Source organism: Pectinophora gossypiella, chromosome 13 (assembly GCF_024362695.1).
Source record: "Pectinophora gossypiella chromosome 13, ilPecGoss1.1, whole genome shotgun sequence".
Classification (NCBI taxonomy): Eukaryota; Metazoa; Arthropoda; class Insecta; order Lepidoptera; family Gelechiidae; genus Pectinophora; species Pectinophora gossypiella.
Genome location: NC_065416.1, coordinates 517,804 through 543,667, shown reverse-complemented (window position 1 = coordinate 543,667; position 25,864 = coordinate 517,804). Strand labels below are relative to the sequence as shown.

At 38.5% G+C, this 25,864-nt stretch overlaps 1 protein-coding gene across 1 annotated transcript in view; it reads left to right on the top strand.

Moving 5' to 3' along the window:
• Nucleotides 1-25,456, top strand: part of LOC126371695 (metabotropic glutamate receptor 2-like) — a 274,917-nt gene extending 249,461 nt beyond the window's left edge. Inside the window, exons 10-19 of the mRNA XM_050016996.1 lie at nucleotides 3,420-3,526; nucleotides 4,432-4,581; nucleotides 5,250-5,383; nucleotides 10,336-10,502; nucleotides 12,170-12,328; nucleotides 17,691-17,853; nucleotides 19,327-19,540; nucleotides 23,002-23,153; nucleotides 23,588-23,696; nucleotides 24,436-25,456. Of these exons, the coding sequence (XP_049872953.1) occupies nucleotides 3,420-3,526; nucleotides 4,432-4,581; nucleotides 5,250-5,383; nucleotides 10,336-10,502; nucleotides 12,170-12,328; nucleotides 17,691-17,853; nucleotides 19,327-19,540; nucleotides 23,002-23,153; nucleotides 23,588-23,696; nucleotides 24,436-24,704 (1,624 nt within the window). The 3' untranslated portion in view covers nucleotides 24,705-25,456. The remainder of the gene's footprint in view (nucleotides 1-3,419; nucleotides 3,527-4,431; nucleotides 4,582-5,249; nucleotides 5,384-10,335; nucleotides 10,503-12,169; nucleotides 12,329-17,690; nucleotides 17,854-19,326; nucleotides 19,541-23,001; nucleotides 23,154-23,587; nucleotides 23,697-24,435) is intronic.
• Nucleotides 25,457-25,864: the final 408 nt, after the last annotated feature.

Below are 25,864 nucleotides of genomic sequence, written 5' to 3'. Positions count from 1 at the left end.
TGGCTGAGGAGAAGAAATGACAAGAAACTGCAACAGCAACACATCTTTCAAATCAATGAGGGTACATTACAAGTTATTTATATTATTTTATCTTATGATAAGCTTTTTTACATAAATCAATCTTCACGTGAGGTATTATGTATGACCATCGCTATCTCCTAAACTTCGCTATTCGGTAGAATTTCAGAAAATATTATATAAGTTTGTATTATTAATAAATATTTTCTAGTTTCTTACTTTTTCGAGCGTGACTTTTCCATAGGTAGTCGGGTTTTAGTTAAGATTATACTTTTAATATTTTTTTGGGTCATTAATATATTCAAAAAAAAATATTTTATTTTATTTTATCTGGGTAGCTTACAGCCTTTTTTACAAAATGAATTTACTTCCATTATGTGTGGGGGAGGCCTATGCCCAACAGTGGGCGTCGTACGGCTGATGATGATGATGTGTTTTATACAAGATTTGGAAATTTAGATCATGATTTGGAACTTGTCTGAGGAATTATGTTATCAATTCAACGTAATTATCGAGTAAATACAAGATAACCCGCAAAGAAAAGCTAGTATTATGTACATACTTGTAATGTAAAAACTGAGGCTTTTCATTTGTTACCCGACATGATACCATTGCATTGGAAAATGAACAACCTCTTATATTAAAAAAACTTCCTTCCATTCCATTCATTAACCTTCCTAAATTCATAGCATAAACAGCCAAAACCCCATTCATTATCCTTCCATATTACTCTCATATTACTCTCTCTTACTTTCTTATCAATATTACGTTCCGTTCTACTCAATTTCCTAAATACATATAGCGGTCAAACACGTAACTCTTTTTTTTTGTTGCGTTGTGGTCGATTGAAAAAGGAAAAAGGTCTGCCTTCAGTCTCTCCGCACCAACTGTCCTTTCTAGGTTAAAATAGGCTGCTAGTCCGGGTGTAACCCAACCTAACACCCTTGTTTTATAGCGAGATCGACTCTCGTATAATTTTATTTGCCAAGGCGCACGCGCTAGTAGGTGCCTTTATTTATTCATAATTATATTAATTACACCGACCACTGCGGCACACTTAGTGAATATTAATACGTTTAAGTACGGTTTGGTGATTGTAAAACTCGTTAATATTGAAAACATAGTAAAACTCGGTACAATAATTTAATATTCAATATTCTTTATTTGCATACTATGATGGTGTATTTAATATATTAAACATAATAAATAATAATATATTAAATTGAAAATAATTAATTAATTATTTTTTTTTTATTATTTTTAGTAATTATTAATTATTTTAATATATTAAATTAAATCAATAAAATTATTTAACATTATTAGCACGAATATATTTAAAATAAAAAGTAAATAAAACTTTTGATTATTTACACTTGTTTATTTGGTAAGTTGTACTTAGTATGCACCCGCAATATTTTAATTTTTACATATTTCCTCGCCTTATTGTTTTCTGGAAGAAATCGCTTTAAGCGATAAGGCCGCCATTTGCCTTGTACCTAGTTACTCTCTTCTGTAAACTTCTTTCTTTTGTTTGGTATGATAAAGTACATTTGAATTGGAATTTTAAATGTTAAAACACAGTCATACAATAGGTAACTTTACTTACTGCAATACTCGTAAGTATCACAAACATGTAGTAGATAAGCAAAGGGTTTCTAAAATTAATATTTATTACAATCAAAAGTGAAAGATAGATAAATGAGACGCCCACCGAAGCGCATGGATCATTTTCCTTTCGGACCCTGCAATATTCTAACCAACTAGGGATCACAAAATTATTTTTGTGACAATTGTGTCTCCATCGGGATTTGAACGGGGGGCTCTGGATCGTTACACCAACTCTTAATCACTGGACAACAGAGGTCGTTAATATTTCAATAATGTCTTCCTTACTAGGCCACTAATGCCTACAAAATACAGAGTGTTAGTGACATCGTAACAAATACTAAGAGGGATGACTCAGACCATGATTGAATTATCCGTCGCAAAAGTAATGCTTTTTGATTTTTAAATATGTACTTTCGCGATGGAAAAATCCACTTAAAAAACTCAGAATAATAAGCTGAATCATCCCTCTCAGTACACGTTACAATACCCCGTACAAGTACTTATAGGTAGCCATACAAGTAGGTATGGGTGTTGGTGTATGGCTCTTCTCAGACGACGCCCTGAGCCGAGGTTCGCGCCCAACTGGGCACCCTCATGCCTGTTGTCTTATACGTCATACCGAGTGAGAGCTTTCAGCGCTCTCCATTTGTCCGTCCAAGTAGCTAATGCCATCTGCGGCAAATCTAAAATAATTCATGTCAAAAAAATAAGGTATGGGTGTTATTGGCACCGTAACGAATACTAAGGGGGATGATTTGGCTCATTATTCTGAGGGATTTTTCCGTCAGAAAATTCATGATAATTTTAGTCTTTTTTCAATTATTTTCACTTCGATAATTTTGCGACGGAAAATTCCACTTGATATCAACTCAGAATCATGGTCTGAATCATCCCGCAAAGTTTTTGTTACAATGTCACTAACATCCCGTAGAATTGTCGGTAAGTACCCAAAACTTCACAAAACTATTACGAAACGGATATTCGAAATTTGTCCCCACTTACCAATATTAAAGTTTAAATTACAATGTTAAACCCCTATTACTGGAATTAGGTTACTGGTTAAAACCAGATATAGTTTTTGTCGTTGACCGTAAAAGTGTATGTTTAGCTTTGAGATGTCCTTAGAAAAGGTTTAGTACGATCTACTCTAAACCGGCGCGGCGTGCGTGTATGAAACGATTGATGGGAATGGTGGAAACTGGAGAAGTGTGTCAGGGTCGAAGGCAAATTCCGTAGTCTCTGCTTACACCGGTGGGAAAAAACTACAGTTTATTATAAAAATTGTCTTTCTATGTGTGTGAGAACATAATTATAACGCCATTCTGTCCCATATGAAAGAGCTACCCCATCTAAAGTTTCGATCGATCCCAAAAACTGGTTAAAGGGAAAGCAGTTCTATAGCTTAAGTGAGTTTATCAGTTTATAAATAGGTTTTTTTTTCTTTTTATATAGATAAGTATTTTTGTAGTTATTTGTCAGTACCTTATATAATTATTATTGTATGTCACAACATGAATAAATGTGCTGAGCGCTCACTTCCATTGATATACCTACCACATTTATGACAATTCATTTCATTTCATTGTACGGTCACGAGCATTAATAATAATAATATGTATACACTTTGGTACCATGTCACATTAACTTTTTTGACAAATTGAACTATAAGTCTCACTAAATTTCAAATATGTTATTGCGACAGGGTCCTAAAGTGGGTACATTATATTGCTCATGACTGTATGTTAAATGAATAAATAAAATATTAATGATTCGTCTTATTCTATTGCCAACAGAGACATGCACGCGGCAGTTTGTGGAGGTCACAGCGGGCTGTGCCACGCCATGAAGCCTGTGAGTGGAACTGACCTGTTGCGATACTTGAGGAAGGTCAACTTCACTGGTAAGGGTCCCATACCGTCCCTTAGCAAGAAATGTTCATGAAGAAGTGCTGCTCACAGGCATTTCTTCAGTCAACCGTAGAGGGTATGGATCATATTCTACCACACTGCTCCACCTCGGAATGAAGGGATGTTCATTAAATATAAAACTACTTTCATGCTATAAACTAACCAGACTACTGCTTCAAGTGACATTTCTATACAAAATGATTACTTAACCTTAATAGATTATTCTTGCGAAGACCCTTTCAGTAAGTTAGTAAAGTAGAATTGGCAATAAGGTAAAAATGTAACCGAGGCGGGAGTTAGCCTGCGCTGTCTGTCTGTTCGCCTATACCTGTATGTTTTATCCCACGTTAAAAGAAAAAAAATCTTGATGGATCGAGAGTCAAGCAAGATAAGCTAAGAATTATCCTACAACATGTAAGAAGGAGAAAATTCCTCTGTCGGTTTTTTATGACATGCCCAAGCAGATCAGCTTCTTAGCTTTTCATTCGCTCCCAATCCAATATAGAATCAAAACTTTACATACGTAAGTGTGAGCGAGTGAGACAGGTTGGCTCTCTCTCTTACTCAGTAGTGGCTTACGGCCATTCAAGACTTAAGTAAAACCAGAAGGAGGCGCGGGGCGTAAAGTTACCGTTCTATGAGTATCATCAGTTAAGGTCATTGTCATGTGCCATCCATCTCTATAGCATTATCCCGTTTTGCACAGGGTCCGGTTACCTAACCTGAAGATTTGACAGGTGCAATTTTTACACAAGCGATTGCCTGTCTAACCTTCCAAAGGGAAAACCTGCCCAATACAGATTAGGTCACATACCTCTGAAAATGCATTTCTCGGGAATGTGGGTTTCCTTACGATATTTTCTTTCACCGCTGAGCACGTGATAATTTATTTTCTCAGGTCTGAGCAGAGACAAGTTCCAGTTCGATAGCAATGGCGACGGACCAGCTAGATACAACATTTTACATTTCAAGCAGATTGAACGAGGGACGTACCGGTGGCTCAATGTTGGACAGTACCTTGATGGGGAGTTACAACTTGACGTCGATAGTGAGTCTTCTTCTTCTATCGTGTGGGTTGTGCGGTGGATTACCAATCTCATCAACCTTTGTGTCAGGGTTATTATTGAGTCACCAAAAGACCCTGATATGGCTCATTTAACGACTACTTATTTACATCAGTAAGTAGTAACCGGGACCAACGGCTTAACGTGCCTTTCGAAGCACGGATCATCTTACTTTCGGACAATCAGGTGATCAGCCTGTAATGTCCTAACCAAAATTGGGATCACAAAGTAATTTTTGTGATATGTCCACCGGGATTCGAACTCGGGGCCTCTGGATCGTGAGGAGATAGTCCCATGAAATAGGAGGCGAGCTCATTGCCATTAACCGGGCACCAATCCTGGCAATCGCATGATATCAATTTTATCTATGATCCAAATTTGAATTCAAAGTCATAAAGTCGAATTCAGCGGTTTAGAGTTCTAGCTGGTAATGGAATTAGGGAGACTACGATGTAAGCCACGCATTCTCCAAACAGAACTATCACAAATTCCATATAATATAAAATGATGATTAACATATTCAACGTAAAATTCCAAATATTCATTAAAACACTGTTTGTACTATTTTCTGTTCAATAGTTCTATACTACATATGGCTTGATTGGCATTCAACTCTTGGCGGACAGATCTTATATTGAAACCTTGTCCACAGACATCCAGTTCAAGTTGGAGTCTCCCCGGCCGCCAGAGTCGGTGTGCAGCGCGGAATGTGAGCTGGGCCAGGCCAAGCAGTACGTAGAAGGAGAGAGCTGCTGTTGGCACTGCTTCAACTGTACGCAGTATGAGGTCAGTTCTACCATCACCATCACGTTTAGCATCTCAAACCTCTTTTTCGGGGCAGCGGGGGAACCATATCGAAGCAATTTATCTAAAAATGCATTATTGCTTTTTGACATTTGTCGGGCGCCTCTTAGTTCAGTAAGCCGGAGTGAGATAGTGGCTGAGTTCAGTTAGGGACCCAGACCTACCGGGTTATACCCGTAAAACCCTTGCCCTTGGGATACGGGTGAAGACCTCAACGGAATTCGGATGCCGCCAACAAATTAGTTGCGCAAGCAGGTCAGATAAAGGGTCTATATACAACTGCTTACATTTTAATGATGGCGCAACCATGGTATCCTAGTGAGGGCCCATATTTTTAGATGGAAAGCCACATGTTAAGAGAAGACTACTTGCAGCCGCATCGAAAACGAAGTTCGATGATAAATTGTCGATAAACGCTGAAAGAGCGAATTCACTGGGTTCGGTATCAGGGTCTTGCTATTTACTGGTCATATACAATTTGTCGCTTCTTTGGCTAGGATTATCTGATTATCGGAGTCGTAAATGAAATATTGATATTTCAATATCAATACCGATATCGATTGATAATGAAATATTGTCGTGTCGTATCGGGAGGTGAAGGTTTTGGCGGGAAGAAGAGAGGAATGGCGGTTACTCCACGGCGGTTACGACAAGAGCGCAGCTCTTAAATAGAGAGAGAGAGAAATGAAATATTAAACTCAAAGTTACTTTAAGTTCAGGTTCTAATGGCGATAAACTCCTAAATAAGTAGAACATAAAACATTGTAAGCAGTAAAATGTTTGCCAACAAATGGGGAAGAACCATTGGATAGATAATGGTAGTGTAAATGAATGTACCTTCGATTGGAGCCTGCGACTTGGCAAACGGTCTACCATAATTTAAACTGGTGAACAGCATACTACATCACGGTGGAACACTATCCGGGTGAATTAGTGACCTGCAACCAATAGATGTGTTATGTTCTTAGCACATTTTGTGGCCTTCGTGGTCCATTGGATAAGTATAGGGCTCACGATCCGGGGGACTGGGTTCGAATTCCGGTGGGGAAATATAGAAAAAACACTTGTGATCCCTAGTTTGGTAAGGATACCAAATCAACCTAGCCATCACATTGTTTTTTTTTTTTCAGCTTGCAAGAAGGATATTAGGGGATGATCCGTGCTTCGGAAGGCACGTTTAGCCCTTTCTGGCTATTAGCTTTAAAAACACCGTCATCAACCCCCTCCGGTTGATTGAGGGGAGGCCTGCGCCCAGCAGTGGGACGTATATATATGCTGTTTATGTTATATTATGTATGCACGTTATATTATGCGATTCTGTGTAAGTACCCTATGGCTCATCATCACTAATTTAAGAACCACATTCTTGTCGGTGCAGCATTATATTTATGCTACTTTTTAAGGCAAAATAGAGCAGTGGTTTCCCTCTTGCTTTCCGCCTCGCAGTATTCCGTCTGACGCAAGTGGGATGGCGCCCAGAGTAGTCTATTTCAAAGCCTTACGACGACCTGTCCTCCGCCTCTGAATAATGCTGACAAATTATGTTGCCCTCTGTCAGGTTCCAGGTTACAGTCTCTGTGACTTGCTCTTTCCGTCTTACAGTGCCGTACCTATGGATCCCATATCCGCATCTGCAACCGTTGAGGTCTTCACCCGTATCCTTGGGCAAGGACTCTACGTTATACCCCGTAGGTCTGGGTCCCTATCCGAACTCAACCACCGTCTCACTCCGGCCTACTGAAGTCTGAAGTAAGAGACATGGTCGCTGCCCAGAGGGGGGCAGAGAGGATGACTCTGGGTTAATGGTCTTGTATGAAACCAAAACCAAAGGACAAACCTATAGCTACAAACCCAATATACACTGTGTGCTCTGAATGGAATGTACTTACTGGCAATTTCAATTACTGTAAGCACCCGATAATGTAGCATCCATTTCAGATCCTGAATTCAACTTTGATGAAAATCCACAAATTGTTTACTGCAATTATCTTTTCCGGCGCAAACAGAATGCAGTTTAAATTTGCAACAACTTTTTACTTTACACTCTAGAACTATTACAGAAAATTATTACACGCCCGGAAAATTCAGTAGTTCCACTTAATTGTTTTATAATTATCTTGCTCGCATATTACTTGTTAGAATATGCTAATAGGAACAGGTTCTATCCTGGGGTAATTTGTTTTTCAGCTGTGTCCTACAAAGTAAAGCTAGTTTATGTTAAGGTTAGGGTAAGTATGTTCTCTTAATTGTCCATAATAAAATTTAAGTCCTTGGAATGTTAGACATACCAATACAATACAAATACACTTTATTGCACCAAAATAAAAAGAAATAATAACAAAAAGACTCTTAACTAAGTACATGGCAATTCGGCCTTATCGCTTAAAGCAATTTCTTCCAGACCTACCATAAGGTGAACAACTATACCAATACCAATTTAATTGTAACACTTATGTAACACTTACGCCATGGTAGCAATGGCGGCTTTAAATAGAATTGAGTACCGTGTTTTATTATACCATGGTCCGTACAATTAATACGAATTGATCTCGTCAACAATTTGTTTACAGTTTCAGCTTGAAATAATACATTTTCTTGTTATTCAATAACTTCACGAAATCAGGACGCAAATAACATTCAGAAGTACAGAAGAAGTCATGAATTCTAATGAAGTATTATCAAGACAATTTATTGGACGGGGTCGATTCTTTCTGCTTCCTACAGCTTACCTACAGATGAAACAGTAGGACTAGGGCCCTGTGCTGGGAGGTTTTCTGGCCACATCTTTCCCTCAGCGTTACAGATTCCGATGTGGTAGTAGTTTTACAGCTAGTACCACAATATGTAATTTAATTTTGACGTTCAAAAATCGCTGACTATGTAAGCCAATTATGAAAAATAAATATTCTTGAATTTTGAATTTGAATTTAGTTTGTCGTGAAAACAAACCATTTGAATAAATGTTCGTTACTATGATGTCAACAAAAAAAGTAAGAGTTGTTTTATGTGTCTTATTGTAGATTGGCTGCAGATAGCATTAACTACTCGGCCGGAGGAGCGCTGAGGACTCTCACCTGGTATAAAATATAGGACAATAGTCCTGAGGATGCCCAGATGGACATCCCCAGCAAGGACTGCAAGCGTGCTTGGTATCGGGGTACTGAATTGTTTGTTGTCTTAAGCTGATTGGCCGCCTCTACAGCTAGAGTAATCGGGTCGTCAGAATCGTTATTACGTCCTTCGAGTGCCGATAAAAAAGAGGTACCGGTTCTGTGATAATATTAGGAGATACTATTGGCTTGTCTACGTGTTAAGAAACAAATACATTTACATACATTTATATGCATAAGATCACATATATTTCCCATTGGGGTAGGCAGACACCACGGAATTCTACGTACTACGATCCTGACACACTACATTCGATTCTTCCGCTCTCATCGAAGACTATAAATCTATAAATACATTTAATAAATAATATATTAATGTTTGATATTATAAAAAAAAGTTAGCCTTATATAAAAACCACTTAACCCCAATTACGGAAATATTGCGCTCTAAAAAGTAAAAAGAATATAATATTTTACTTCGCGTCTATTTTCTGTGGCGCTGTCAGTAGATATATTGACGATGAAAAATATTCAGTCAATTAAAAAGTTGGTGAAAGCGCGGGACGAACGGATTGCGGTTTCCAATCTATTCGGATTACAGGTCAGATGGAGAACATGGTTTAACCATTAAGCTGTGGGTATTCTGAATGCTATTAGTGCTTTGGAAGCCTTTGAAATGTGGTATTAGGGAAGGATGGAAAGAAGAAGTTGTACGGAAAGGGTTACTAATGAAGAAGTGCTAGTAAGAGTATGGCAAAGGAGACAGATATTGAGAGTTATTACGGACAGAAGAGGTATGATGATTGGATACTTAATAAGACATAACGAATTTATTAAAAAACATCTTTGAAGGAAAGATAGAAGGAAAGAGAGGAAGGGAAAGACCAAAAGCTGCATGTAAGAAATAAAAGAGAAGGGGAGCCTATTGTTATAAGGAAGTAATAGAATTGACTCTTGATATACAATAATGGAGAATGCTACACCGACAAGAGCGTGACTCTTAAATTGATGATGACGATAAAGGTCCTTAGCGTTTATTTCATTAGTATGTTTTGACAGATAATTATATGAAACAAGCCATTCAGTTGATTTGATATTAAAATATACCTGAAATATTTTTAAAATGTACCAACTATGGTTTACATACCATCAAACGAAGTGTAACTTAACACGTTTACAGTCCAATGATCCATGTATGAGTCATGACAGACTAGCTCCATACGTTCGTGACCCATACATGGGTCACTAAGAAACAGAATACATTTATTTTTATTTACGTTTTTAACAGGACTTATACAAATTCAAGTAATATTCGGGACTTACAAGGAAGTCAAAACATTTTGTATGGGGACTGTCAACGTGTTAAAACTTTGAACATCCGATCAAGTGCGATTCCCACTCGCGCACCGTGGTTCGCGTTCCTTACATTACAAATTATACACGAAAATGATTGATGCACTTACAAAAGAAGCACACACAAGAACAAATACAATAGGTAATCAACTTAAGGTTTGTTTTACAGACGTAGGTAACAACCACGATTCACCTCTCCTCTCACACTGCTCATTGTTTAGGATCTTTAATAAGCAAAATAAAACCAGCGAACTGTAACTAATATCGCTGTCTATTAACGAAACAATACATTTTAATTCTTGACACGAACACGGGCGCGAAAGAGAGGCATAGAGAAGTGTGTCTTCTTTTCCGTGTTCCCAACTGACGAGGGAGTAGCGACGCGTGAACCAGAGACCTCCGACGTCCCCTTTAGTGAGGTGCGTAGAATCATATTTTGTTATTTCATTATCAATTTTTTTATCACCCCAGATCCGGTCACCTTACGTGGAGACAGCCTGCATGGTCTGCCCTCGCGGGACCCTGCCAGACCCCACAAGGACCCATTGCAGACCCATCCCAGAAGCATACCTGAGACCAGATTCGGCGTGGGCCATCGGGGCCATGTCTTTCTCTTCCGTTGGCATTCTGCTTACTGCGTAAGTTTAGCTTGAATTAAAACTAAAAACCGACTACGGAAAATCACGCTCTAAAAAGTATGAAATAAGAAAATTGGTATATTGGTTGGTTAAGCCATGTCAGGGGCTTTTGGCGGCTCAATAATAACCCTGACACTAGAGTGGATGAGGTTGATACTCGACCTCACAACTCACACGATAGAAGAGAAGGAGCTATGTTGGTCTGGAATTCTCCCGAATAGTGATGTTTAGAAGATAGCCGTGGTAGTATGCCGTGGTGAGCAAACTCTAATTAAGTACAAATTGAGAATTTCAGAGAAAGATACCCATTCATACATTTTATAGCGTGTTTTTCCCTCCGATTAAGATAGCCGTGGTAAGCAAAATCTTAGGACAGATTGGCATACGATCACGGCTATCCTCTAAACATCACTACTTATTGGAATTAATTTTAGAGAAATATACCAACCTATTTTCTTTTTTTTTATATTCTTAAAAGCGTGATTTTCCCGTAGTCAGGTTAGTAGAATTATTTAGATTTTAAAATCTAAATATTTTTTTTTAAATCTAAATAATTCTACTTACTACACCCGTGAGGAGCTCGGTGGCGCAGCGGTAAACGCGTTCGGTCTGCGATTGTTGAAGTTAAGCAACTTTCGCAAAGGCCGGTCATAGGATGGGTGACCACAAAAAAGAAGTTTTCATCTCGAGCTCCTCCGTGCTTCGGAAGGCACGATAAGCCGTTGGTCCCGGCTGCATTAGCAGTCGTTAATAAACATCAATCCGCACTGGACCCGCGTGATGGTTTTAGGCCCGATCTTCCCTATGGATGGATAGGGCCATCCATAGGGAAGGCCCGTGCCCCAGCAGTGGGGACGTTTATGGGCTTGTGATGACTACACCCGTGAGCTGCGACTTACCACTTTCACTTTCTCCCTCTCAAAGAAAGAGAGAAAATATTTATTATATTAAGACGCCACAGCAATTAAAGCAATGTATGACTCCTCCTTAGTCATAACACTTCAAATATTGAAATGTAATTTAATAAGCTTATTTTTAAAATTATCATATTATTATTATAAGCTTTTCTGAAATCAGAATCATTTATTCAACGTACCATTCAATCCATTCAACGTCAATGTAACATTTTGAATTTACGTGATTTCGCAAGGTGTTATGGCTGAGGAGAAGAAATGACAAGAAACTGCAACAGCAACACATCTTTTAAATCAATGCGGGTACATTACAAGTTAGGGCTTAAAGTGGTTACCTTTTAGTACTTATTTGTTATTAAATATTCTTCTTCGTGTGAGGTATTCATTTAATCCGGGTGGTTTCGGGTGATACACAGAGAAACGTTTGTAAAATTTAGCACAGATAAGGAGCATCACTCTTTTGTATCACTGAAATATTAACTTTATAACCACTCTCATAAAATGCTATATTGTTCGACAACGACAATTGCTCGTGCTGGCTCGAGGCGCTTGGAGGCGATATTTGGAAGTTCGAAGAGAGCACTCTATGATAATGTTAATAAAGTTATTAATTTAATGGTTTCAGAAAATACTAGCTTCTTATTTGAACTGCGCAATTAATTAATTAATTATAATTATTGTTATTTATTTTTAAATAATTATAATTACAATTATTGATAAATTATAGGTATTATTATTATTGTTCTCCTACAGTTTCGTCTGCGGCGTGTGGGTGAGACACAGCTCGACCCCGGTGGTGCGAGCCAGCGGCAGGGAGTTGTCGTATGTGCTGCTCGCTGGTATCCTCATGTGCTACCTGGTCACCTTCGCCCTGGTCTTCCGACCTACTGACATCCTCTGCTCTATACAAAGGTGTGCAATTTAGTTCTGGTTTCCCCACAGAGCAAGTACGTAAACAATTACAAATGAAACTTAAACACTTCTAAACACGAAATGACATAAATAATTAACAGCAATAATGCTATTTACTGCACTCGTCAAAAAGTCCGCCCCTGACTAACCAAGCAAGCAAGTATGTTGGGTTTCGGGTTCCGGCATTCTATTAACTATCCATGAAAAATACCACCAACACCATTGGGACTTGCACCAATGACTGAAATAAATTTTCGCTAACGCAGTTGGCTCACCTATCACGTTCTGGTCCCTACTTTGGTAGACAGGTCGATCACCTGATGCTTAGAAGGTCACGCTAGGGAGTTGATCTTGGCAACTATTTACATACTAAAATAAGTATGCAGTCGTTAAATAACCCATGCCTGGGCCATCGACGACTTAACAGTGCCCTTGAGACCAAGGTTGATGAGGTCGATCACTTGATTAATCTCAGAATATACGTGAGAATCTGACTGACTACGTGAGAGTCTGCAAGACTACGGCAAACCAATTTCCCGAAAAAACCCAAAATATAAAAAGCAAAAGATCTACTAGAAAGACAAATCAGTACTGGACCACAATCTGACATAACAAGTTACAATGCAGCTTAAAGTGGAACATATTTACCCTGTACATCCCTAAATCAATCTAGCTTTTGAGCGAATAGAATTGAAGCCTCGTCGACTGATCACTGAAACCATTTTGCATAGCAGCTCAACGATTTCTAGTCGTCAAGTGCTGTTAACGAACATGCATTTAAGCACATAACTCCCGCAAATTGAGCAATTGAGCGGCTATAAAGCTTCGGCAAATTCACGGCTGGTTATTGACTTAAAGCAATAATAGTATACAGAATTGTGTTGACGATTCAGTCGTAACAGTAATGTCTTATATTTACTATAAGCGGAAATTCATAATGTGGATAACATCCACTAAGTGCCGGTACTCAAAAATATCGGCGCCTGAAGGACGTACGGTCACGAGTACTAATATGTATACACTTTGCAACCATGTCACATTAACTTTATTGACAAATTAAACCGTACGCCTCATTAATGTCTAAAGTGATAGTGCGACAGGGTTCTAAAGTGGGTACATGATATTGCTCATGACTGTACAAAATTTCTATGATTCTAACGACCCGATTACTTTAGCCATAGAGACGCCCAATCAGCTGGCGACAACAAAATAGTTAAAATAGTTCAAGACTACAGTCGCCCCCCCCCCCCCCCCTCCAATCGTAGGCACAGGTTTCTAGAGCTGCAACTAGAACATAGTCAAGTCTCTTAGTTAATACTAAGAGCTATCTTAAAAATAAACATCAACAGGATATCTTTATTCACAAACAGTCCGTAAAGGGCATAGTAACTATCTAAGTATATTTTAGAAATACGCGAAATACCAGTATAGAAAATCCCAGTTAGCGAATTTCATGGAAATTATTTCCATAACTTTATTCAAATAAACGTAATGCCACGGAAAAGATTTCCCTATTTGGTTACACTCCAAATACACTCGTAATATTTCGCAGGATGTTATAATATGAAACGTTTTCGGCGAACCTCAGTTGGTGGCTATCAAGATTCATCTTAGCGTAAATATTATACGGTACCCTACCAATAATTCCGGTCCTGTACAATGTTATTGGCAGAACCGAACGATGGAGCTTAGCAATATTTATGATGTTAGAGTGTTAATAGCGTTGATATCCCGTTGGGGCAGGCAGGGACTACGGAATTCAACTGAGTACGACCCATGCTACTTTTGCTTCTTCCACTTTCATTAAAACCTTCAAGCATGCTCGCCGGTTTACTATTCTTGACCTGGCCTGTTAAACATACTGGATCTGATCGCGATACACCTAGACATTCCTTTTCCAACTCTACTTTCCTTTTACAACAGCATGATAAATCTTTTTCGTAAGTCTACTTTCATTTGTTTAATTTTGTCGTAGAATCTATAAAACAACAGCACAAAGAGAAAGCATCTTGGTTTTTTTGACGTTACTTATTGTAGATTGGCCGCAGATGGCATTTACTACTTGGCCGGACAAATGGAGAGCGCTCAAGTCTCTGACCTGGTAGGAGAAAGCATCAACAAGACATACAGATACAGGCATCAAAAAGACTTGTTGAAATAGATTATAATAAAGCATACATTTATTTTCTTTTATTGCGCTGTAAGGTTAATTACCACCACCCGTGAAGCCGTGGAATCCCAGTTGGAGAACGCTTGACTCTCACTTTGAGATCGCAGGTTCGAATCTCAGTACGGGCCTAAACCAATGATTTTCGAACTCATGTTTGGATCATAAAAGATTATCATGTGCTCAACGGTAAAGGAGAATATCGTAAGGAAACCCACATTCCCGAGAAATGCGTTTCAAAGGTATGTGGCCTAACCTGTATTGGGATGGTTTTCCTTTCGGGTTGGAAGATCAGACAGGCAGTTGTTTCTGTAAAAAACTGGACCTGTCAAATCTGCAGGTTAGGTGAGCGGACCCTGTGAAAACCGGATGACGCTAGGAGGCTGTAAGGTGGATTATCGATATCAATCCTGGTGTCAGGTTATTATTGAATGGCTAAAGTCCCCTGACATGGCTCATGTAACGACTACGTGAATCAGTAAGTGGTAACCGAGACCAACGTCATAACGTCGCTGAAGCATGGATCATTTTACTTCCGGACAATCAGGTGATCAGCCTGTAAAGTCCTAACCAAACTGGATCAAAGTTGAATGTTAATGTCCCCAAACCGAGACCTTTGGGTCGTGAACCCAACGCTCAACTAGTTTCCGTCTTTCATATTAATTACGTCCAAAATCATAGCTATTTCTGTAGTTGTAAGCTCTTAGCTAAAATGTTTTGACTTTCCAAATTCCATAAGTAGGTTTAACAATCGAAACTCATAAAGTACGGTCTTGTACCGAAATTGTCTTTGTTTTCCAACTTCCTACGAGTCGTATCCTGTTAATTAATGGGCACCAAACAATACCGTTTTAATACAATGGGAGTCATAAAGTTTTAAACCGGATTTATTTAACATTTTCGATAAACTTGTATGTTTTGGAAGATAAATGCTGAGACAATCTTTTAAAGATTTTTTCGATTGATATTTCTAATAAAGTAGCCGCTTGGATACTCAATAAAGAAATGAAAATGAAAAATCGTAGGTTCGAATCGAGCACAGGCCTAAACCAATGATTGTCGAATTTGTTTCGAATTCACGTTTGGATCATAAATGATCAACATGGTGCTCATCGGTGAAAACATCGTGAGAAAAAGTATTGGGCTGGCTTTCCCTGCGCGGGTTGGAATGTAAGACAGGCAGTTGCTTCTGTAAAGAACCCACTGGGTCCACTTACCTAACCTGAAGATTTGACAGGTCCGGTTTTTTAAAGAAGCGACCGCCTGTCTGACCTTCCAACCCGCGAAGGGAAAACCAGCATAATTCAGGTTAAGCCGCATACCTCCGAAAATTGCAAGTTTATACGCGTTACACGTTAGCGAATGTAGATATGAGAGCAATTCCCACTTGCCTGGGTTCTTACGGCTGATGTATCGTTGACTCGTAAGCCGATTCAATCGGTTGATGTATCGTTAGAGCTAAAATAACGTACAAACACATCGATTTTGTTCGACGTGCACGACTGATCGGCCCGGACGATGTATTAGGTATTATTCCACCTACTCATGTGGAAACTTGTTTTTAAGCAGCCTAAAGAAATATACAAGAAAGTATGAAAATTGGTGGATGAAGGATAATAGGACTACGAAGCGGTATATAAGGCAAAGCTTGTTTGTTGCTATATACACTATATATCGTTGCCTACCCCTTTGAGGATACAGGCGTGAAGTGAGTTCAACAACTCAACTAGCATCATCAGTTGAGCAAGGAAAGAAAGACCTAGAAGGTTGTATATTGACCAAATTGTGAATGTCATTAAAGGTTTAGTGTAGAGTTTCACAGTAGATCGACTCTGAGCCCGTTTTACGTCGGAGGGTGACAATAAACCTATTGTCTCACGTAAAGGGCTCGGCCCCTTGCGGGACCTACCACCGCTGGTGGGTTCGTTCAGCCGTCACTACAACCGTGACCTAATCGTGCCGCTGGGAGGTTTCTAAACCAAAATATGTGGCTTGTAAATAACCACACACCACATATTTTGAACAGATTTGGGAATGACACGGAAAGATCGCTTGCTTTTTTTAGAATATTTTTAGCAGAATTGTCGATAGTCAAAAAGGCTAGCAGCGGATGAGCCGGCCGGCGGCAACCGCGCCTCCGGGCATCCAGCCCATCGAGCATTTTCCCGAACTGCCCCATGGCCAGTCCGGTCCGCAAGGCCAACGATACGCATACGTCCTCTTCGATACTACTGGAGCGGTCGCCTGTGGGCTGCGTCGTCTAATCTAATTTCCAAAAATAAAACAAAATAAAAAACAAAGAAATACAATTGAAAAATAAAGGAAATAAATTTTTTTGTCATATAAGGCCACGAGCCAAATTAAACTCATTGAACAAATAAAACTATTTTAGGACGGTATTAATTTATTTCCTAAAATATATTTGTTACACTTTGATCATTGAAGTGTACCACGACACTTGCTTATATCATCTAAATTGTTTCATTTATAAATGAATAATATAATATCTTTGAAGTCGCCAATCCTTATTCGTGACAAGGTGACAACTGAGATGGAAAGATTGCATGATGGATAATAGACGTTGGTAGAAAGAGTTGAGAAAATAGCTCTGAGGGCCATATATAGTATACAGAAACATTCTAACAATAACAGGCATATGTTTTTCAAACATCGTTCATATACAACATGAACTGTAACGTACAAATTGGATCGCTGAGCCTCGAATTCGATCTCTACGAATATATTTTTATGAGCACAGTTATTCAAACTAAGTTATTTTTGTATATATGCAGCCTTTTACCAAAAACAGAAGCCAATGCAATGGCAGTTACCCAAAAAGTTACACAGAATAAGCATACCAGATACTAAATCAATCAACCAACCTTACTGCTTTGCTTGATTTAGATAGTACTTTAGATACTAAATCAAGCAACCTTATCAATCCTGGTGTATGGGTTCTTGTTGAGCCTAGCCCAGGATGATCTTTTTCCTAGCTTGAGGTGTCCTACCCATTGCTGGACAAACTTTTCACGTTCCCTGCAGCAAGTGATTTCCCAAAAGCATTTGAGTCATGACTCCGATGTCTTGCCTGTTCCTGTGCAACTAAGGTGTTGCTTAAGTATTCATTGGTTAGATTTTCTTTTTCCTGGCCTAATCGCATAATTCTTATAATGCAATTATAATCATATTTCCTAGGTTCGGTACTGGGTTCTGCTTCACCGTTGTGTACGCAGCCTTGCTGACGAAGACCAACAGGATATCCCGTATCTTCAACGCCAGCAAACATTCAGCCAAGAGACCCATCCTCATCTCACCGAGTTCTCAGCTGGCGATCTGCGCTGGATTGATTTCTATACAGGTATAATCATTAAAACATTTTTAGAAGTTACGTATACAATGAGGTAGTTATGTATATGCAATCTGCCTATTTTACTACACTATGATTAATGGTTGATTGATGTATTTCTAGTGGTTTTTCAATTTGTGTCTACAAGTAAAATAAATGATCCTTAGTTTAATAATACTACTCGTCAAAAATAAGAGTGGTCCATTATAATTTATCACACAATAGAAAAACTTTTTACTTGATTAACAACGCTATTTAAATTGATGGATAACATAACATAAACAGCCTATATACGTCCCACGGCTGGGCACATAATATATTTCCCTTCAATCAACCGGAGTGGGTATGGAGCATACTCCACCACGCTGCTCCACTGCGAGGACCAACATGTTAACGTGCCCTCCGAAACATTTTACTTTTACGGACAATCAAGTGATTCAAGCCAGAAAGTGATTACGACAATGTCTCCACCAGATCGTGAGCCGGCTGTTGGAATTTGATGGTTGATCAATACAGAAATAATATGCAAGGGTTGATTTGAAAAGTTGAGTAGATGCTCAATAAAATCCCAAGAGAATATCACGCAAAAAATATGGCGACAGTGGCACTACTAAAATAGTTTTATGTATTCTGCATGAAAAGAGTTAAGGGTGCAAAGCTAAAATAACGATGTTTACGGGTATAACAGTAAAGAGAGCGATCGTGCAAATAGTTGCTGCGATCAGAATCATCGCTTTTTTATGAGGCGGTTCTCCGATAAAACCTTCTATGCGATTTCTCCCTTTGTTTATGACTTTGTACCTCTTGCTTTGATGTTGCTGGATAAACAGAAATCTTGTTTTATGACTTCAGTAAACATAAACATCATACTATACGAATATTGTAACTCTCAAATAGTAGTGACGTATGGTATTTTGAAATATTTAGTTAAGCTCAATACTAATAGGATGATAGGCAGCTTGGAAAATCTGTATTAAGATTTTATCCCAGAGTTTAATCTAGTTTAGATTTTTTTTACAGCAGACAAAAGCTCCTCGGTTGAAGTAAGCAATGTTTTTGTATTCTTACTTTACCAGTCCTTGCGGTATTTACACAACATTGATAACGTGTGGCAATTATTGCATTCATAATTTAAGTTGTATATTTTATATTTATTTCCTTGATGACAGGTCTTTGCTGTGTGTCTCTTGCCATGACAATTCCGTAGGAATGTTTAGTCTGCTCCCCTTAAAGTATTCAATGTCTGTGGCACAAGTCATTCCTTTGACTAAATAATAACGAATTAATATTTGAAAATACTGTATTTCGAGTTGGCTACTAAATATAGACCTCTTTGATCTTTCGATTTGACCTTCAAACTTGTATCTGCAAATAAACCCGCCGGACCTGCCGATTTATGATTACAGACAAATGTGCCAGATGAATAGAGGAACTTTAAAAAATGTACTGAATTCATAATAACATGACTTTCCCGTGTTCCTATAGGTCCTCATCGTAGTGGTGTGGATGATCGTGGCGCCTGCGCGAGCGATGTTCCACTACCCGACCAGGGAGGACAACATGCTGGTCTGTGACTCGTACGTGGATGCGTCCTACATGATCGCCTTCTTCTACCCCATCGTGCTCATCGTCGTCTGCACCGTCTACGCCGTGCTCACCAGGAAGATCCCTGAGGCTTTCAATGAGAGCAAACACATCGGTACGATTTTTTTATTTAGAGATCTTTCTCACAGTATGATTCAAAATCACAATGATATAATATTCGTCTGTAACTCCTACATTGACCTAGAACTATCTCATTACATGCCCATACCATGCTAACCTGTTGCTCCTCAATTCCTCAGTGACCGGTGCTACCGGCGGTTCAGGTATAATGTGTCCTATGGAATATAAGAAGTTTTGTTTAAACTATAGTTTTGAAATTCACTGGATATCGAGGGGGGAAAAAGCAAACGTACTGAATAGAAACGCGAAGTCAACCCACTCGCACTAAAGAGACTCGCCGTAGCCGTTCGACGTTCGGGGAGTCGCTGTCAACGCGATGTATCTTTCTTCAGCCCGCGTCCGTCCACTGCCTATAGTCCTCTCTTTCACATCATCTTTTCCGGTCCTGTGCAAGTCTCATCTATTGCTTTACAGCATACCTCGCAATGCCATCCGACCATAGGGCTGGTGGTCTGCCTCGATATCCACCATTCAGTAACAGGCTCAGTCCATTTGTTGTCTTTCCGTCTTGCCAAGTGTCCTGCCCATCGTTTACTTAAAATTTCGACTTTCGCGCGTTGCCGAATTTCCACGCCATAATTCGATAAAATTACTGTTGTGCGAAGAAGAATCTAGAACTATTTGTCCTGGATTAACAGGCAATAACCCGTGTTTAGAGAAACTCCTTTAGAAGATATAGCTATTTTTGGTATTGGTAAAATCTTCGAGTTCGCTATTTGAGCGTAACCTGCCTATCACAAGCTACATTGTCAGTTACTAACACGTATTGTTGTGGCCAAACGCGAACCTGTAATAAAAAAATCCGCAATAGTATTAAATCGACTGCATTTTTATTACAAAAGCTTTAAAAAGAATATTCGATAACAACGAACAATAATTGCGTTTGTTTTGCATATTGAATATTACTAAAACTTCCGCTATAGCCTGTAGCTATCTGACATGCTCTAAAATAAAGAATACAAAAAAAATCGTTTATAAAATGTGCAATAACAAACGGAATACCGTAGCTTTACTACTTAGATAAATTAAACTTTCTAGTTCTCACTGTGATAAACAATTTATGAGCGACCTAAATAGTTTGTTTGAAATATTATTTCAAGAACCTTTCAGCGGAGACTAAAACATTTCAATTGCTTTAAGAGGATTTCTCTCGGATTAAAGTTCAGTGACAGAGGCGTATTCGAGCGTTTTCAGCAAATTGTTGGATCTGAAGTAATTACGACATTGCCGACGCTTGGAACCGTCCAGATTGCGTGATTCAATTCCTTAGAGGCAGGCATTTCCAGGCTAAAATGCCACCGTCTTCGCATTGACTCTAGGCATTTGAGTGCACTGAATGCCAGTATTTAATTCAAAGGATTCTTGATAACCATTTGGGGTTCTTAAATAAATTGGACGACTTGAGTTCTTCTACTCGGCTACGGAGAGTAATGTTTTCAAGTATCTGTGTGTGTATGCGTCTAACTATTATGTTTTTTCAGTTGACTAAATGTGATCAATATTGTTTTTCGAATGTTTGTTTGTAAAACAAAAGAATTCGATTCTGTGACATCACGTTCAGAGTATACTCCTTTTTGAAAGTTTTTATAGCACGAGTCAGTGCATACAAAATAATTTATACTATAAAGCCAGCATAAAGCTAGTTTAAAGCAATTTTTCTCTTTCATTTTTATTTTAGTTTCAACCGGACAGCAGTCTTCTGACTCTTTGTCAATATAATAAAGTTGGTAGTAAAATATTTACTATGAAGTTGTGTTTGCAGTATACTGTACGTAAAAAATATATATTATAATCTCTGAAGCGAATAAAAATATCCTAACTTTAGTTGGTTTGGTTTGTTGGTTTGGACTTTATGTGTTTGAGTTCAGCTTTAGATAACTAATATCATGTGGTTTCCAGGATTTGTGCCCGGTTAATAGCATCAGGCTCGCTCCCTATTATATATGATTTGAATATAGCTGGAGAGGAATGGGTGTATGTACAATACACCTTTGCCTACCCCTTTTGGCCCAATTATCCTTTGTCAAGGATGTGTTAGGATGTGTTGCTTCTATGCTGTTCTGGGAGCAAATAAAAAACATAGAACACGTTCAGCTGCTTGTCTTCCCGGGCATGTCGTAAAAACCGACAGAGGGATTGCGTCCTCTAACATGATGAACTAATGTTATGGGCGATAGGCTGATCCCTTATCACCATAAGGTTCATCATATCCATCTTAGGACTTCGTATCAACAGTGGCTGCAAGTTATCTTTGATTACTTGTGGCTCTGCCCACCCCATTTGGGATTACGGGCGTGAGTTTATGTATATATGTATCCTTTGTCAAGAGTCGTTTGGTACTGAAATTGGTACCTATATTTTGTTATCAAAGTAACCTGATAGGCAGTCTATCTATTGGCAGACTTTTGTACAATTGTTCTAAATGGTTGTATTATGGTGTCGAGTGAGCTAGGATGTATTGCATATTTTTATTCGGCCTCTGTGGTTCATTCAGTGGTTGATTGTTGGTCTCACGATCCGGAGGCCATATTAAAAAATCGTTGGCTTTCTAATATGTCATGGGTTAGCTATCTAAACCAGGAATGCACCTTTTTTAAATAAAAGCGTACCATCCTATTAACTAAAAATCAATAAACCTGCTGCCGTATGCAGATGTTAGGTGTTTTATGACATCATATCGCGTAATCGTTTGGACCCATTGTCGTTAAACAATGAAAGCCTTTTGTGTGGGCTCAATCACTCCTAATGTCGAACGTGGTGCTGACGTAATGTTAACAAACGATCTTGGGGAGTAGGCAGATATGAGGCTTTTGAATGGTGTGTATACAGGGTGTTAGTGACATCGTAACGAAAACTCTTTGAGGGATGATTCAGACCTCGGGTTTGTGACCGACGGCTAAACACGGCCTCCGAAGCACGGAATCATCTCACTTTTTCGGACAATCAGGTGATTCAAGCCTACAATGTCACTAGGAAACAAAGGATAGTTTCACAAAGTAATTTCGAAAATGTTCCCATCGGGAATCGAACCCAGACCTCCAGATCGTGAGCTGACTGAAGACTGAGGACTGTTACCTTTTTAAAATAGTGCGACATTATAATGGACGATGAGCTTCTCACCTGTCACCATACTTCATCATATCCGACGTGGCAAAGCGTATCACAAGTGGTCGCAAGTTGTCTTCTGGTGACTTGGAGTACCACAATTCTATTAAGGATCCTGCACGTTAATTCGTGTAATGTACATAAACATCCATATAATATGCTCACAACTATATCCCATTTGGGGAAGTCAGAGATACCTCCATCGCAAGATGAATTAAGTACTCACAACTCGTTGAGCTTTCTATTAGACCGTTTATAACGGTCGAGCCAAAATAAAATGCACGTGGGTTCATGTAAAGTATTTTTATTAATGTACACATTTTTTGGCAGGATTCACGATGTACACGACGTGCGTGATCTGGCTCGCGTTCGTGCCGCTGTACTTCGGGACGGCGTCGCACGTCCCGCTGCGCGTCACCAGCATGGCGGTCACCATCTCGCTCAGCGCCAGCGTCACGCTCGTCTGCCTCTTCTCGCCGAAGGTTAGTCACATTGGGATGTTGACATATTGCAACTCCCATTGTCAAGCTGTCCTTCAGATGTATACTTACCAGCAGCGTCCATGTTCAGACATCAGTCAAGTCGCGTGGGTTATATAACAAGAAAAAAATAATCTTTGGGCTTGTTTTATGACTTGCTGATAATGCAAGAAAATATGGAGCAGATAGTACCACTGCTACCTTTATGGAACTGTCAGATTATTGGCATTGACTATATCAGATTCATAACCTGTATTGGGCTGGTGTTCGCTTCGAGGGTTGCAAGGTCCGACAGGCTGTCGCTTCTGAAAAAAATCTGTCATGTCAAATCTTTAGGTTAGATAAGCGGACCCTGTAAAAAACGGGATAATGTAAACGATATGATGATTAATATCAGGTTTATCCATAAGTTCTTTATAAGTTTCAATATTTCCCAGTTGTACATCATCCTGATCCGGCCGGAGCGCAACGTGCGTCAGAGCATCATGCCGGTGCGCTACAGTCGTAAGCCGCCGCCGCCCACGCTCGGACACTCGCAGCTTAAGAGTAAGTTACCAATTTTACCGGTCTTCATGGTCGCGATCAGAGTTTTTCTGTATCTGGCGATACTGGGTTAAATTCCCGATTGTCATTGTCAAAATTACTCTGCAAGACTGGCGTTAATTTGGACAAGACACAGCAGAGTAAATCACCAATTAGTTCGTAAAGTAAGATGATTGTAAACTTCGGAATGTAACTAAATAATGGTGCTGATTCCAGTATACACCATCAAATATTAGTTTGAGTTTTATGTGTCATTTATTTATTGACTGAGAAAGAAAGGGACAAGCAATCGACAGGCATAAAATTTACGGAACACACGTCAATTTTAGGCAGAAATTCAAAAAACTCTCCCAAAATTTTATATTGGCCAATAACTCGACATAATTGAGGTGACAGCACATGTAAAACAGGTGAAATATCAGTGAGATGCCTATTTTAGTCGCCCGGATTATATTCATTAATTCCCTCATTCATTTTAAAATTAACAGTTGTCAATTATCCGTCCCTTTTTGGCACATAAGAAAATGACTGGTTTAACTTAAAATAAAATTAGAAGGTATCTGCAGGAATTAAGGGCCAATGTAGTTTAAAGATAACTAATCCAACATGAACCTTCATAACCATGTGCATTTATTTTCGATGTAGAAACATTACAGTAAACATTTATGAAAAGTCAAGACTCTACACACCATAATAAACACATTGCACAATAATTATTCTCACAAACTTGAATCTGTTACAGAACCACCATTAGCTGATAAAGGGACCCAAACCGAGGCTGCGGACTTCAAGAAACTTAACGGCCAAACTTGTGTTATGAATGACAAAGAACAAACAAAAGTAGACGAAAAACCCATCGACAGGAAAGATAGTCAAAATGTAAATAAAAGTGAAAAAGTCCAAGAAACACAATGTAACAATATCAATATCAAACCTAATAATAATGATATTAAAGATACACGTAGGCATAGCAAAGTCCAGACGGAAAATGAAAAAGCTGATACTTTATAGCAACGAAAATCGACTAAGTCACTCAATGGAGAATATCAAAGTAGCAAAATAAATTCTAGTTTTAAGAAAAAAAGCTGCTCGTGTAAATTAAAAGAAAGGAAACCGGTCATTGTGTAAATTTATAACATTGTCCTTTTATGAAGGCTTCTAACTTTGAATCGGTTTCTACTATTGTAAATATTATATTGTTAATCATACCTAATCATTTTGAAAATTCTTCTCTAATATCAATAAACTACGAAATTTTACTATTTACATGTATACCTGTTTCATGATTCTAAAGTACCCAACTTGTAAATATCATCATTCTTGTTATGGTAACTGTAAGTTCCTCTTAGAATGATTCGTTCTCTGAAGACTTGGGCCTGTGTATATATAGCAATACTGTAAACTATGTACATATTTTAAGTGAAGACAAACAGTGATGTATTGTATATACTGACGATGTATTTATTTGTATTGTTAAGATTATGGTGTTTGATATATCAGATGTATAAAGTAAGTTATGGTAATGTATTGGAGGACAAAATATGCACAAGTGAGAGTACTGAGCCAAGACAGTTGCGATATAAACTAGTTATATTTGTTGATACTTAAGTTTTAAAGTTTACTCTATCGTTAAGTTTACCTGTAGCTAGGTCTATAATTTCTTCCTTATTAATAAGTCTATCGCCACTGCCTTTACTCTCTCTGTTCATATTTTCTAAAATAACAGCATGATTATATTTACCAAATAAACGGTTTGGATGTTTCATTGTGATATCATTTTACTATTCTCTCCTAGCAAACTCGATATTTCGCTAAAAGCTACGTAGTTATCCTTTCGACACGAACGTGTAATACTGTTGAAGCACTAGACAAACTGAAACATACTTTTGCTCTTTCGTGACTTGAAATAAAATTTCAGAAGATACCATAAAGAGTCACGAAATGTAAAGCGAATTTTTCTCTTGGTATCGTGTTTTTTGAAGAACTGTATTTTAAGAACCCGATTCGTTTTTGCAAGGTTCGCTTACCTAACCTAGAAGCGAATGCCTGTCTGACTTTCAGAAAAAAGATTAACAATAACGTATATTAAAAAAAGGGATTTCATTAAGAGTCACTATTATTTAGGAATGAGTATCAACACATTCACACACCTTTCATTATTCACTTGGGAC